Source organism: Athene cunicularia (genome assembly GCF_003259725.1).
Source record: "Athene cunicularia isolate RWA chromosome 25 unlocalized genomic scaffold, athCun1 chr25_part1, whole genome shotgun sequence".
In the NCBI taxonomy this organism is placed as follows: Eukaryota; Metazoa; Chordata; class Aves; order Strigiformes; family Strigidae; genus Athene; species Athene cunicularia.
Genome location: NW_020799134.1, coordinates 1,134,798 through 1,148,689, shown reverse-complemented (window position 1 = coordinate 1,148,689; position 13,892 = coordinate 1,134,798). Strand labels below are relative to the sequence as shown.

The 13,892-nt window shown below is 43.7% G+C and overlaps 1 protein-coding gene across 4 annotated transcripts; it reads left to right on the top strand.

Moving 5' to 3' along the window:
- The first annotated feature begins 1,062 nt into the window (after positions 1-1,062).
- Positions 1,063-12,154, top strand: ANP32E (acidic nuclear phosphoprotein 32 family member E). Of its 4 annotated transcripts, none has more exons than XM_026864043.1 (6): positions 1,063-1,240; positions 1,830-1,952; positions 3,311-3,476; positions 4,953-5,107; positions 7,139-7,193; positions 9,279-12,154. In XM_026864043.1, exons 1-6 carry the CDS (start codon positions 1,181-1,183, stop codon positions 9,341-9,343), a joined length of 624 nt encoding a protein of 207 aa, XP_026719844.1. In that variant the 5' UTR covers positions 1,063-1,180; the 3' UTR covers positions 9,344-12,154. The 4 variants fall into 4 exon arrangements, with proteins under 4 accessions (XP_026719844.1, XP_026719843.1, XP_026719842.1 ...); XM_026864042.1 differs by having other exon boundaries at positions 1,064-1,240; positions 9,276-12,154; XM_026864041.1 differs by having other exon boundaries at positions 1,065-1,240; positions 4,950-5,107.
- The last annotated feature ends 1,738 nt before the right edge of the window (positions 12,155-13,892 follow it).

The following is a 13,892-nucleotide window of genomic DNA, read 5'->3' as shown; positions in this document are numbered from 1 at the left end:
TTCCCCCCCCCCCCCGCCGTGTCGCCCCACGCGTGGTTCTGGCCGATGGTTTTGCATCGAGGTCGGTCAGAGAAAAAAAAAAAGAAAAAAACAGAAACCCGCGGCCGGTGCCTCTGGAGTAAAGTCCAGCGCGGTGGGTATCGGCGCGAGGCTGCCCCGACTCAGGGGGAGATTTGGGGGAAAAGTGCCGAAAACTGTTGTTTTAACCAAACTGCCCTTGTTTCAGTGAGTTTGTCAGCGGTAGGTACCTGGAAAGGCCTCGGCGTGCTTCTAGCGTGCAGGCCGCCCTCTCCCCTGGCAGCTTGACTTTAAAACTTTGTGCTGGTTTGAAATAATGTTTTTTTGATGGGGGGAAAAAAAAAAACAAACCAAACACCAACCCCCAAAAAAACAATAGTTAGACTTGAGCATGCCAGAAACTCGGAGCTTTCTGCACCGGTCTTAAAATGTTGTAATTTAAAAGCGTTCAGGGCAAAAGGAAGAGTCACCTTGTTAATGTCCTTTCTAATGAGCGGCGTGTTCCGCTGTAGATAAAATAATTTAAAATTAATTGGCTGCTCCTTGTTACCGCTTCTCAAAGTACGCGAGCTGTATTGATTATCGAGTTGTTTTAGTGGCTTTGGCACGAGGAAAATTATTTAATTGGGCTTAATTAACCTGCAGAACTCGCTGGTAAAATAATCTGGAGCCAGAAGGTTTAGGGTTCAGCGAGAAGTTGGATGCTTTTATAGGTTTGAATTATGAGACTTTAGGAAGAAGTTAGGGGTTTGTGTGCCAGGGCAAGCGCGTAGCCCAGGCCGCGGTGCCGCTCTAGGAAGCTGTAAAAGTGTCTTAATTGATAAAGTTTGGGGTTAGATGGGAGTTTTTGCGGAATTTGAAGCATGCTCGGAGGATGGGAAACTTGCGTTGCTTTTATTGTTGTTGTTTAAATAGGCGGGTGTCAGTGATTTCAGACCGCGAGCCTAGTCTAAATTTAAACCGGCCCCCAAACCGGCGGATGTTTAACGGTCCCCAAGTCGCGTTTTAGACGCAGCGGTGGGTTTTTTTGGTGCCCGTTAACCTGACGGGCGACTTGCTCTCCTCTTCGAAGGTGACGGAGTTGGTGCTCGATAACTGCCGATCCAGCAACGGTGAAATCGAAGGTCTCAATGACTCATTTAAAGAACTGGAGTTCCTCAGCATGGCCAACGTCGAGCTGACATCGCTGGCCAAGCTCCCCACGTTGAGTAAGCTCCGAAAGGTACGTGGGGCTTGGAGGGGTCCGAGCTGTGGGTGACAAACCCCTGGTCCTACTTGAACCTGCGTGGGGCCGACGGTGGCAGCTCTGTGAAATGATGCTGCCTCCAGGCTACCGGGTTGGGGCTTTGTTGTGTTGTTTTTTTTGTTTTTTTTTTAAGATCCGAAATTATTTTGAGTGTCAACAGTTAATTGTGGCTGAATTGGGCTTGGGCAACGCCTCTTAGGACTGTAAATGTTGGTTTGTTAAAAACGTGAAGGTTGGCTGTGGTTTGCTGAGCTGTTGGATTGCCCAGCCCAGGAAGTACCGTTGCACGCTGCTGACAGAATAAATTATTTTTTTTATGTTTGCAGTGAATCCCGGTATTATCTGTTCTACTAACTTAAAATTTAAATCAGGAGTTTTCAAGTTTATAATTCTCAAACTTCAAGGAACTTTTTGACAGCCCAAGCTTGTAAACTTATGCAACTCTTCAAAAGCGTTCAGCTTTGATTAAACTGTTAAAGGAAGAAGGATTCAAACTGATGCGGTCTGAACCCAAGGGTAAGAAACCAGCTGTTTTAAGTAATTAATATTTTTTTCTGTATAATAGTTGGAGCTGAGCGACAACATCATTTCAGGAGGCCTGGAGGTCCTTGCAGAAAGATGTCCGAATCTCACATATCTAAATCTAAGTGGCAACAAAATCAAAGATCTTGGCACTGTGGAAGCTCTTGTAAGTACGACGTGAGAGGGGCTAATTGAAAATTTCAATCTCGTAAGCAGTATTTTTTATAGAGACTAAATTGCTTTTTGGTTTTTTTTGCAGTGGAATGGTACAAACATGGCTGTAAGGGCTGTGTAGGAGCCGTTTTTTTTTCTTGAGCATGGTGTAGAAACAGCAGAGAGGGGCTTTACACTGGTGGGGTGTGAGCACAGAGGTACCGCCTGGTGTGTTCTGGCTCCTCATCTCCCTTTTCAGCCGAAAGCCGTGTGAAATGGAATTTCTTTTCGTACCTGTCATATGTTCTATATATTTTATTTTTTTTCCTTGTGAGCTCGGGTGAGATGGATGCTGCCGTGTCTGGGGTTTGTCAGTGTTCCACTTGCTCCTGACTTGATTAACTCGGTGTTGTGGCTGTTAGAGACGGGACTTGTAACTGTGCCCCTGTGGTCGTAGTGGGATGTACTGAACGAGAGGGTTTTGAGCTTCTCTTTTTGTCTTTGAAAGAAGAGTAGCCAAGTTAGCGTCTTGCTAATCCTCTCGTGTTCATTTGGTTCGGTGTAGGTTGTCTAACAAGCCCCTGCCTTCAGCTTTCATTAAACTGAAGCGTGGAGGGGTAGGAGATGGTCAGTTAGGAGCGAACCTGGAAAGCACCACTGGTAGGACGCTTAACTGCAGGAGGAAGCTGCCAGCGCCTGTCCCTACCTGATCTGTTCACCTGTTTTTCTGGATGATGATTTTTTTTTTTTTTTGTAGGCCTTTATAAGCTGCATATTTTTAAAACTGTGTGTAAAGATTCTTCACCTGCTTTAACGGCGCTTTAACCCAATGGTCAGCAGAGCAAGTGAAGTAGTTAGTGCTCTTTAGAAACGCTTTTATTTCGACCTCAGATAACTTGCCAAGCCATGGGGGTGGCTCGTTCCGCACGCGCGTAAAGTCCGAACGGTGAGAAAAGCCACCGTCGGTCGTCTAGTTAGTGCAGTTATAAATCCTACCAAGTGCCTCTTGCTTGCTCCTCGCAAGAGCCCTGTAATTAAATCAGTCAGACTGTTTACTGAAAGGCTGCTGGAGTTGTTAAGTTTTTGCCCACGATTCCCTGAACAAAAATAGGCCACGCAAACAAAACCCAGACCCCAATCCTGCGCACGGTGCTCTGGTGCTTGGGGGATGTGTGGGGCCGGTCTGCAAACGCTGAGGCTTGTGTGAACGGGGAGCAAAACAGGGATAGGAAAGGAGGGATGGGGACAAAACAAACTGTAGCTGGCACCTGTGTTTCGGCTGTGACCACGCTGTAACTTGGAAGTACCATGTCAAGAAATAAGGGGGGGGGGGAAGGAAAAAAAACCACCACCCTTTTCATTTCTTTTCAGCAAAATCTCAAAAACTTGAAGAGCCTTGACCTGTTCAACTGTGAGATTACAAACCTCGAGGATTACAGAGACAGCATTTTTGAGCTGCTTCAGCAAATCACGTACCTAGATGGATTCGATCAGGAAGATAACGAGGCACCGGACTCAGAAGATGATGATGATGAGGGTAACTTCCTGAAATAAACTGGGGCTAGAAATAGCGTGCTGTAATAAAGATGTAAATGTGGTGGGGGGTACGGTGATTTCTTGAACGCACTGGCAGACTCGTAGAGCTCGTTTGATTTTAAGGTGCTGTGATAGAGAAGGAAAACTCCTGTCGAAGGTTTTGAGTGTTCCTGCAGAAGCCTTCTGAGCTTAAGGAAATTTGACTGAAGATGCTGTTACAAAGATAGAAATATTTTCAAAATAAATTGTTGACGGTAGTAAAGCACTTTGGCACTGCTGAATGGTAAAAAGCGAGGGACCAACACATGATTTTGTGTGAAAAAGTATAATTTTACCATTTTTTGTAATGGCTTCAGTCTGATGCACAAATATAACACCATTTTTTGTTCAAAAAAGCACATTAAGTTCCATTTGATCTGACCTCGGTTGTGGTTGTTAATGAGGCTTGTTCCTACATCTCTTTCCATGGTTGTTACCTGATGGAAAATGAAACCCGTAGGTACGAGTCTGTCAGCACGTGGCTCTTCTTTAAACATCCTTGCCTTAACGGATGACTGACGCAGTCAAAGCTGTTAAGAAAACCCATCCAAAACATGTTTTGAGCACTGGTAGAAATACGACAGGTTGTTGTTGTGATGCGGCGTCTTACACGTGTCTGTGCTCTGAATATCCCCGCAGATACCCAGCGAGGTTCGGGCTGTGTCGGGTTGATGGAGGTTTTTTGATGTTTTTTTTTTTTATGCCCTCAGTTATTAGGTGGGAGCTGATGCTGCTGTGAGCGGGGTTGGGGCTGCTGGTGGATGCTGGGGCACAGCAGAGTTTGGAATCCTGTGTTGGAAAAACTCAGTGAAAGCCAAGCAGTTGGCACTTGGAATGTGAAAATAAACCCAATAACCTATTAATCTATTTGAAGTATTAACTTGGAAATTATTTTAAGTGTTAAATCACCTTGTCATTTCTTGTAATTTGCTTAACTGAAACTGTGAAAGTGATTATATGCTCCAGACGTAGAAATGAAATGAGAGATCATCTCTTTGGAACTGTGGGTGTTTCGCTAGTAAGTGATTAAATAACAGATACATGTAATCTGTTAAGCTGGTTTTGTCTTTAAATATTTTAGGGTTTGATTCTATAGAGAAGCCTCTCTTCCCCTTCCACTGACTAAATTTTCAGCTCCCTTGCAGGAGTTTGCATACGGAGCTGCTTCAGGCGTTGAGAATTTTGCCTGAAGCTTGTGATGTAAAATCATCGGTAGCCTTTCTTCGGGGAGAAAAAAAAATAAAAAATTATAAAGATTAACTTCATTAAAATCATGCTTGTTTCCCACATGTTGCCCGCATTAAAAAAATTTAAAAAAAACCTGCTGGAAAAAACTGTTAGAACTAGCTTGATCTGGTGTATACAAACTTGCATAAAGAGGAGTTAATGAGACTTGAAGTTTAGCATATTTTTCTAAGTGTATCCTTCATTTCAGAAGGAGATGAAGATGATGACGATGAAGAGGAGGATGAAGCCGGTCCTCCGGGAGAATATGAAGAGGAAGACGACGAAGATGATGGAGGGTCAGATTTGGGGGAAGGTGAAGAGGAGGAGGAAGTTGGGCTTTCGTACCTGATGAAAGAAGAGATTCAGGTAAAGGTTATAAATTCTGCCAAATCCAAGAAATGAAGAGAAACTGCCTCCAGGCTTCTCTGTGAACGTAAACGTGTAGAGGCGGAGCGGGGGGGTGCAGGGAGGTGTTTGGAGAAGGCTCCTGTCCCTGAGCTACGCTCCGGGCTGGGAGGAGGGGTCTGGCTGGCTCCCAGGACCTGCCTCCCTCTTTCCCCACCCCTCGGTGCCGCAGGATGGCAGAGCCTCTCGCTTCTCCCTGAGCTAAGGATGCCTCCTCCCCAGCCTGCTGAAACCCTGCGCCGCTGCCAGCGAAAAGAGCACAGCAGAAATACAGATTGAGTCGATTCATTTCTTTTTTGGAAAACCCAAGAAAATAACCTTGGTCTTGTGAAAGAAGTGAACGAAGTAGCAACAAGTTACCAGTACTTCAAGTAAAACGAAACGAAAAGTCTAGGGGCTTTGCTGTAGTAGATGCTGGGTTTTTTACTGTGCACTCGCTTGAAAATGATCTTGGTAGTGGTGTGAAGGGCTGTGGAAAAGAGCCCCCAGGATCTCTCGAGTAGCACTGCGCAAACGGAGGAGTATTACGGAGCTGGGATATGAAAACACACATTTTTTACAAGGTTATGAGTAGATCCCTGTAGATAAAAACTGGGTTTTACCTCAGTAATCATTTGGGCGTGACCAGGAGTCCTGATTTCGTGCTCTCCTTTGGCAGCTGGGGGGGGTGTTGAGGGAGTGTGTGTCTGGATTTTGTGTGCAAGTCCATGCAAGCAGCACACACAGAGGAAAAAAAAAAAAGGTGGACATCACTTCTCTTCCTGCTTTGATAAGAGTTTACTTCCCATCAGCTGCATTTCACAGGGATGTGCAGAAAATCGTGAGCAAAACTCTTCAGTATTCTTTATTTTGTTCTTGGAACTAGCGCTGATATGATTTGCTTACGAGTGTAACTTCGTTCCTGTCGTAATGCTCTGAAGAGGTAATGGCTGTAACACAATTAATGAAGCTAAAACTAAATAGCGGTTTGCTTTGAAGCCAAGGCCTTAGAGGTGGCTCTTTAGAAAATGAGCAATATGTGACTAGGAAGAATATCAGGCATTAATCGTGTGTGGTCGTTAGGTGGGTAGGAATTACCACGCGCAGCCGTGGAAACGTGAGAGGAGTTTGGAGCCTTGGGATGACGGTGTAACGAAAGCAGATACTGAGTTTATATTTTGCATTAATTTAGCCAAGGGGACAAGTGGTGGTTGGGGGAAGCGTGTAAAGTTCTGAGAGTTCTAATTTGGTGGCTTTTCCCTGTGTTTTCAAAAAAATGAAACAGTGCACCACTCCTAACAGCACTGAACTAAATCCAGAGTGGTTTCTAATTCCCACGTTCTAAGGGCAAATGTCAGATGGGGGTCTCTGATGTTTTCACGTTTTCACTTGTTACGTTGTCCTGTGTATAGAAATGGATGTGGCAGAGGGATATAAAAAAAAAGACTTCAGCTTGTCTTGGAGTCTTGACTTGGTGTCAGTAGGGCAGAGATCTTGCACCAATGTTTAATTATCTGGGGCTGCTGATGGTTCATTGGTTTACATTTTTCAGCTATCAGCTTTAAAAAAAAAAAAGAAAAAAAGAAAACCCAACAGCTTAATTCATTTGAAATAGAAATGGTAATTTTGTAAAGATATTAGCTGTTCTGCTTTCTCCTCTCCCTTGTCCTTTAATGACAACGGGTTGAAAGGAAAACGAAAGCTGTCATCTGTGTTGGCCGTTGGGGCCTCTTCAGTTAATTTTTCAATAACTTAAGCTGGCGTAAGGTAGTGATAAGTGGGAAAAACAAAGAAATGAGAGTACCGGGCTAGATAACGTGCTGGCTTGGGTGATTAAACTTTCTGTAGTCAGTTTGGCTGCCTAGCCTTGTGCAGATGGCCAGTAACAAAAAAGTAAATGTGGAATGTGACCTCTGAACAGAGTAAGTGGGATTTTCTGAATTTCTGCTCAGGATCAGCATGTAAGCAAAACTTACACAGCAATTGTAAAAATATTGCACAATTTTTGTAAAGGATGAAGATGATGATGATGACTACGTTGAAGAAGGCGGTGATGAGGAGGAAGAAGGTAAGTTCTCAAGTTATTAAAGTGGCTAAAACGGTTGATTCTTTGTAATTCTCTAACTTTGCAAGTTTGGGATGTGCACTTTCACGCTGTAAATCGCTGTTTGGCTGCTCAGTTTCTCAAGGTATGTGAAGTATTTTAGGATCGGTTTAAGCAAGAGCTCTAGCTGGCAGTAAAGTAGCTGGGCAGTGTTTGATAGTTTTTGGTGGCTCACTCGTAAAATAAAAATAAGAAATGACAAGTTTTCAAAGTCTCTCGTTGGAGCAGTTTTCTAAAATGGAAGATACTGCATCTTCTACACAGTTTCGAGTTTTACTTTTGCAGTGTGGAGAGGAGAGGGACTCTCCTGTCTATTCTTGCAAATGTTTACATACATTTAAAATACCTTGTTGAATGCACCATTGGCAAAGCCCTGGAAGCAGCAGTTCTATATTTTTTTTAGCTTTATCAAGCTGAAAGCAGCTTCTCCCATAAACCTTTCCACTTCAGAGGCAAGCCCGACCTGCTGTCCTGTCTAGTGGTTTAGCTAGTGAGCCTAATCCTATTTTTTTTTTTCTATCTAGTCTTTTTATCAATGGTTGTAACTTCTTAATTTCATAATCAACTGTTTTGATGTCAGACATGTGCATAATAGTCAAAAGCTTACAAAAAAAACCCAAAACCCCAAGCCAGTGCATGTGGTTCCTCCTGCTTTGAGAAGATTCAGTGTATGGGGTGTGTAACTGCTTGGGGACGTGGCGTTCTCGCAGGCTGATCCTGTTCCTGTGGCATTTTGCAGGTCATGTTCTGTTTGCAAGAAGTGGTTTATTCGAGTTCTTTTTTTTGTAAAGTAACTTTACTTTAGCTTTTGATACTTTAAAAAAGGACCTGCGAGAAGTTAAAACAGTACAGAATGTGTGTCTCGTTCCTTTTCTGCACTTTCGGTGAGGTGCCTGAGCCGTCGGGGTAGGGACGGACGGTGTGTTTGGTGCTGCTGCTCCGTCCCAGATGTTGGAGCAGAAGCTGCTGCGCGGGCAGACGGCTGGTTCTTGTCTCCTCTGCAGATACTGGGTGCTCTGGTCCGTGCTGGTGCAGGCACCCATATCTCCCTGCTCCAGGGGGTACGACTCAGGCACTGCCTGGGAGGCCCCTGTGGCAGCGACAGCCCCTTTAACAAAAATTGCCTTTAAAAAAAAAAAAAATCATCTTGCAGCGAGCTGGCTTGTCCTCTGCACTTGTCTTGCTACAAGATTCTCCCAGAACTTTTCTAATGATTCAGAACTCTGTTCTGATCTTTAAACTATCCCTAGCAGCAAAGTTTTGTATTAATCCTGAGGCCCAGTTCCATGTCTGTGCAAACTATAGACAAGATTTGAGAATTTCTCACCAGACTCATCTTTTGGCTTAATGGAGCAGTTTTTGGAGATGTTACCGTGCACTTGAAAAAATGGAAATTCTGGAGTAGTAATGCTAATTCTTTGCTGCTTACAAACGCAGCCTTCTAATCTATTAAGACAACAAAGCGGGCGGTCAGGATGGGTAATTAGCCAGGAAATGACTGCTGGAAAATAAATCTATTAGATTTGACAAAATTGCATTTCATGATTTCACCACAAGAGCGCATAGTCCACTGACTGAATTAAGCATATTTCTAATAATAAGCTCGAAGATGTTTATGCAAGATGCCTGTATCAGTTTTGTCTTTGGAGAGAGGACGGAGCATGTTTCACTTGGTATCTGCAGAAACTGCTGGGTTGGGGCAGGGTGTGTGCCAGCGAAAATGAAATAGAAAAATGTCATTTCCATTTTAGTTCTCACATAGATGTTAGCAGAAACGGTTTTACAAATCTGCTTCATATCAATAATTCCTGTATGAGGCATCGCGAGCTTAGCTTGAACTTAGTTTAATATGGCCTGCATGAATTATTGAGAGTCGTGTAAACTGATCTTTTATTTTTTTTTGAGCCATAAGCGGCGGGGAGATGTGAGGGTGGTGAAGGTGTTAACAAACAGTAACTCTTTCAATTACCTTGTCTGAAAGTGTGACTTTGTTCCGCGCACACACCGCGAATGCATAACGAGATGTGTCCAACTTCTTTTCCTTAGCAGAGGGCGTTCGAGGGGAGAAGAGGAAACGAGACCCTGAAGATGAAGGCGAGGAAGAGGATGATTAATTTGTGATAGAACACAAGTAGGACCAGACTCTTAAGTTACAGAATACGCAATAGTGATTATGCAGATCTGTATGTCTCCATGTACCATAGATGTCCCTACAGAAGATATGTTAACTTTTTATAGGAGAAGTGTGGTTTTACTATTCTTGCCCTTTTTATCATTCCAAATAAGATATAATAGCCTGTTAGTGAACCTATATGTAGAAAACAATTTTCAGCCCTATAATCACTGAAGCCATTGTCGAGTTTTTCCCCCTAGACTTTTATTTGGAGCTCTTTAATTTTATACAAGCTTGCTGTGTTGGTCATCATTAGCCCAGAGTTAAAACACCCATTTCACGTGGGTTTGATAGTGTGAATTTTCCATCAAGATTTTAAAGTTTTTATACTTAAAAAGCTGAACTCAAAAATGCTATATGGCAAATTCCAGTCTCTTAAATGAGAGGTCGACTACGAGTTTACCGGGGTTCTGTTTCAAACCGGCAACTAGATCACACCTTTATTTCAGCGTTTTAAAAGGTGACTCCTGTAATATTTTTTTTTTGAAGTCTTCTATCCCATTTTGTGTTACGCTGTAAAGCCTGAGTGGGTTTCAGTCCTGCTTGTTCTGGTGTTCAGTGTTCGCTGGAGTATTGATAGATACCTTCAAGAATGTATCTTGGCAAACGGGAAGGGTTGTGTAATCCCGAAGTTCTCTCCAAAATACATAATCGTTGCAGGTATTGCAAAAGCGAATAATCTGTAGTTTTAAACCATTCCGCTAGAAGTCTTTGTGAAACTTTCGCTCACTTCACTCTCACGTTGTCATTTGGGGAATTCTGCAACAATCACGGTGTTTGGCTGTAAAATATGTGCATTTCTGATGCAGAAGTTAACCCTTAACTCCTTCAAGCACATTTTTTTTTTTTTTCAGACACCATCCCTCCCCTTTTATAGAATCACGGAAGAGGGAAAGACAAACCCGAGTTAAGTCTTTCTTCACAAGTCACCTTTTAAACTTTTTAAATCTGGTGGTAGACAAAACCATTCAAGTTCATGTATAATACTAGTTACTAGTTTAGGGTTTTTTATATTGAATGGCTGCAGAAACTTGTTCCATTGCATACAGCTGGTGGCAAGTACAGGAGACATGCAGATGAGCTTTTTTTTCTAGCAGCCCGATTGTGACCAACAGGTCTCACTAATTTTGCCCCGACAGATCCGTGTTTTCTATTTGAGCCACTGCGATGCAAGTTCAAACATACAGCATTCCTCTTTCAGTCAGGATTTGGATTTAAAACAGTAGTCTTGAGATAAAACTAATTTACATTGTTTCACGTAGGTACTGAACCAAATATCACACACAGCTTTATTCAAGAGACTTATTTTTATATCTGTCTTGGCTGACAATAGCTGCCATTAAACTGGGGGAGACACCAAGGGTGGGGAAGAGGGAGATTTCCTGGACCTAAGTAAGAGTCAGTCACCTGTAGATCGGTTACCTGTGAATATTTAATAGGTATTTCACACACTAGCAGACTTTCAATGTGACTTCCAACTCTTAAACCAAGTTTAGATACTGCAGGGTTGAAGTTCTGCAAAGCCCAATTTCTTGTGTGTGTGGTTTTTTTTTTCCCCCGAATAGAGCCTTAAATCATAGTTCCTCATGTAGCTGTAAAGCGTAGCCAGCCATTACAGGCATCTGAGTGAAAGGAGTCAGGCAGATGGCAACAGACTTGGAAATGAACTGACTTAAATGGGTTTTGCATTATTTTTTTTTTTTAATGAATATCTGTAAAGACACTAGAAAAGTAGTGGTAAAACTACATTTGCAACCACAATCTGAGTTCCTGTGTTTGTGTATGAATACTGAATGACTAGAAACCTTAGGTAAGTGCACATCCTATCTTGTCATGGAGGCTCTGTGTTCAAGGCCGTTGCTTCGTGCTCAGCTTTGAGATAGCAAAGTGTGTTTTCCCATCTTTTTGCTTTTTTTTTTTTTTTTTTTTTTTTTTTAGTCTCGGCGAATGATTGAAACCTATTATTTATAAGCGTGTACTTTGAAGTACCTCATTGTCAGGGTTTTCCTTAACTGTCTTTTACTGATGCATATAAAATCAGTTTTAAATGGAAACAAACTTTCTGTTTTGATGGATTAAAATTATTCGAGTACTGGTCGTCTTTCAGTAAGCGACTCCAGCTTGGCCATTGGATGAGCTCATCGGGCAAAACAGAATATAAACTCGGAAGGGGTTTGCAGACCTTCCCTCCGATAGGCTTAACACTTCCTAAAAGCAACTTGCAGGGTCGTGCATCAGCCGCTACATCTAAAAATCTGAGCCTCACGCAGACCTTAACTTCCTAAGTAACTTTGTCTTTTCCTCGGTGTTACCATCTAAGTATAGTTTCATATTTGTCAGCTTGGCATGCGATTAAACAGCATAGCATTTTTTAAAATGAGTAATACAGAGCCTCCAGATAACTTTTGAAACTTTTTTGCTTGGTGGGTGGTCTTTTCATGCAAATATGTAAGGGTGGGTTTTATATTTTGTAGAGGTTTTGTCCTATTTTAATGCTCTTTGTATGGCAGTATGTATATAGTGTGTTTCGGTTCCTTATCAAACTCTTTCCTTAAACTTTGGAGTAACTGATTTTGTGCAACTGTGTTTTGAATAAAGCCATGACAGTGTTAAATTAAAGAAAACAACCCTGCAGCACTCTTCTGATAATTTTTAGTTGTAACAAAACATGTTTCCTCCCCACGTGTGCTGTAAATTTTAAATTAAAAAAGTTTTCAAACCGAATTATTTCAAATAAATTGAGACTATTGTATTGGATTACTTCTTTTAGTATGTACAGCTGTGGAGAACGTGGTACTTCTTAAGGAATGGAGCACGAGGTAATTATTTTTCCTGTTATCTTTTTGTTTGGGGGGAAACCTGCAGAATTTTGTGTCTTTCTGGGGCAAGAACTTGGACTTTATGATGCTCCTGGTAATGTTGTCACTGTCGAGGATGCTTTGGAAAACCCAAAGTGATGATGTCTGGATAGTTGCCTTAGCATTTCCAGATGAGTTTTGTGTAGAAAGAGTGTGGAGATGACAGGGCTTTTGCGTGCTGTAGAAATCAGTGCGATTCGGCTGTAGCTGAGCTAGGCAAGTCTGGCTGAGTCTTAAAAATGAAAATCAAGAGCCTGTTTATATTTTGCTTTTCATAAACACTGACTTGCTGTGCCCAACAGCCCGAGCTGCAAGTCTAATGCTGTCCTTTCAAAGTAGCTGCCTCGGTCTGTGGGAATTGCTCCTCATTCAAGAACAATGTTTAAAAAAAGTCGCTTCTCCTATCCAGCTAGACATAGCATTGTGTTTTTATTTTGGGATTAGTCCAGCATTCTTGGCAAAAATCCCCTGGATGCACTTGAGAAAGCTAGTAACTAAACAGGCTTTTCTACTAGATGAGCAATTAGCCAAGAAATGGGTGGTGGTTTTTTTTTTTTTTTTTTTTTTGAGTGTGAGGAGGAATTGCCTTTCCCTCTAAAGCCCTGCATTGGGCCTCTCAATCCCCACAGACACATTTGCCCATGGGAGTGAGACCGAACAGTGAACCTGAGCTTTAGGATTTGTTTTTATCAGAAGTTTAGTCTACCTTTTGTGGGGATAGTGGTGCTTTTAAGTGAAACCAGGCTGTTCAGTTCTGGTACACGCACTGCAAAGGAGATGGGAGGAAATTCGGTGCTGTGTAGGCATGTCTTCGAAATCAGAACGAACTCGAGGCGTGGGCTGAAAGGGCTCCTGAGCTCACTGTTGGAGGCGAGCAGCTTGTCGTGGCCTGTCATAAACCACCCTTCTCCCTGCCCCAGCCTGGCAGTTTTTTCTCTGGTTTAAACACACCTCTGGTGCTGCAGGAGTCATCTGTCCAGCTCCCGGAGGCGAGATGCTCCACAAAGGCTGCAAGACGTGCTCGCTCCCCGCCTCGGCGGCTGCCGGGCGGGGACAGAAGGAAACCTGCCGCTCTCCAAAGGCTACAAGCGCCCAGACTGCTGTCTCCAGCGGAATCCCTGGGGCTCTACTGTCCTCCATTTTGTCGCAGTGAGGGGAAGCTCTGCTGGCGGGCGGCCGGGCTGCTTCCTCCCTCCTGCTCCGTCCTCCTTCTCCTCCTCCTCTCGGAGCTTTTTGTAAGCCCCTTCTTTTACTTTTCCCGTCCCTCTCGGCCCTTATCTTCCCCCTTCCACTTGCGCAGCTTCCCCTCCGCTTCCTTCCTCACGAGGTGACTGAGAGCCGGGGAGGGGGCGCGCGCGGGGCCCCTGAGAGCGGGAAACCGTTACCCACGGGGTTCCCCGACTCCGGGCAGCAGGGGCCGAGCCGCCATCCCGTCGCTGATTGGCTGAGATTTGCCGCAGTTCCGCCCCTTCCTGCTTCACTCTCGCGCTTCCCCCCCCGCCGCCATCGGCTTCGCCCCTTCAGAGCGGGCAGAGGGGGGTGAGGGCAGGAAAAGTCCCGCTGATCGCCTCAATCCCACCCTAAAACTGCCTCTGCTGCCCCCCGCAAACCCACCCCCCCCGGGAGAGGCTT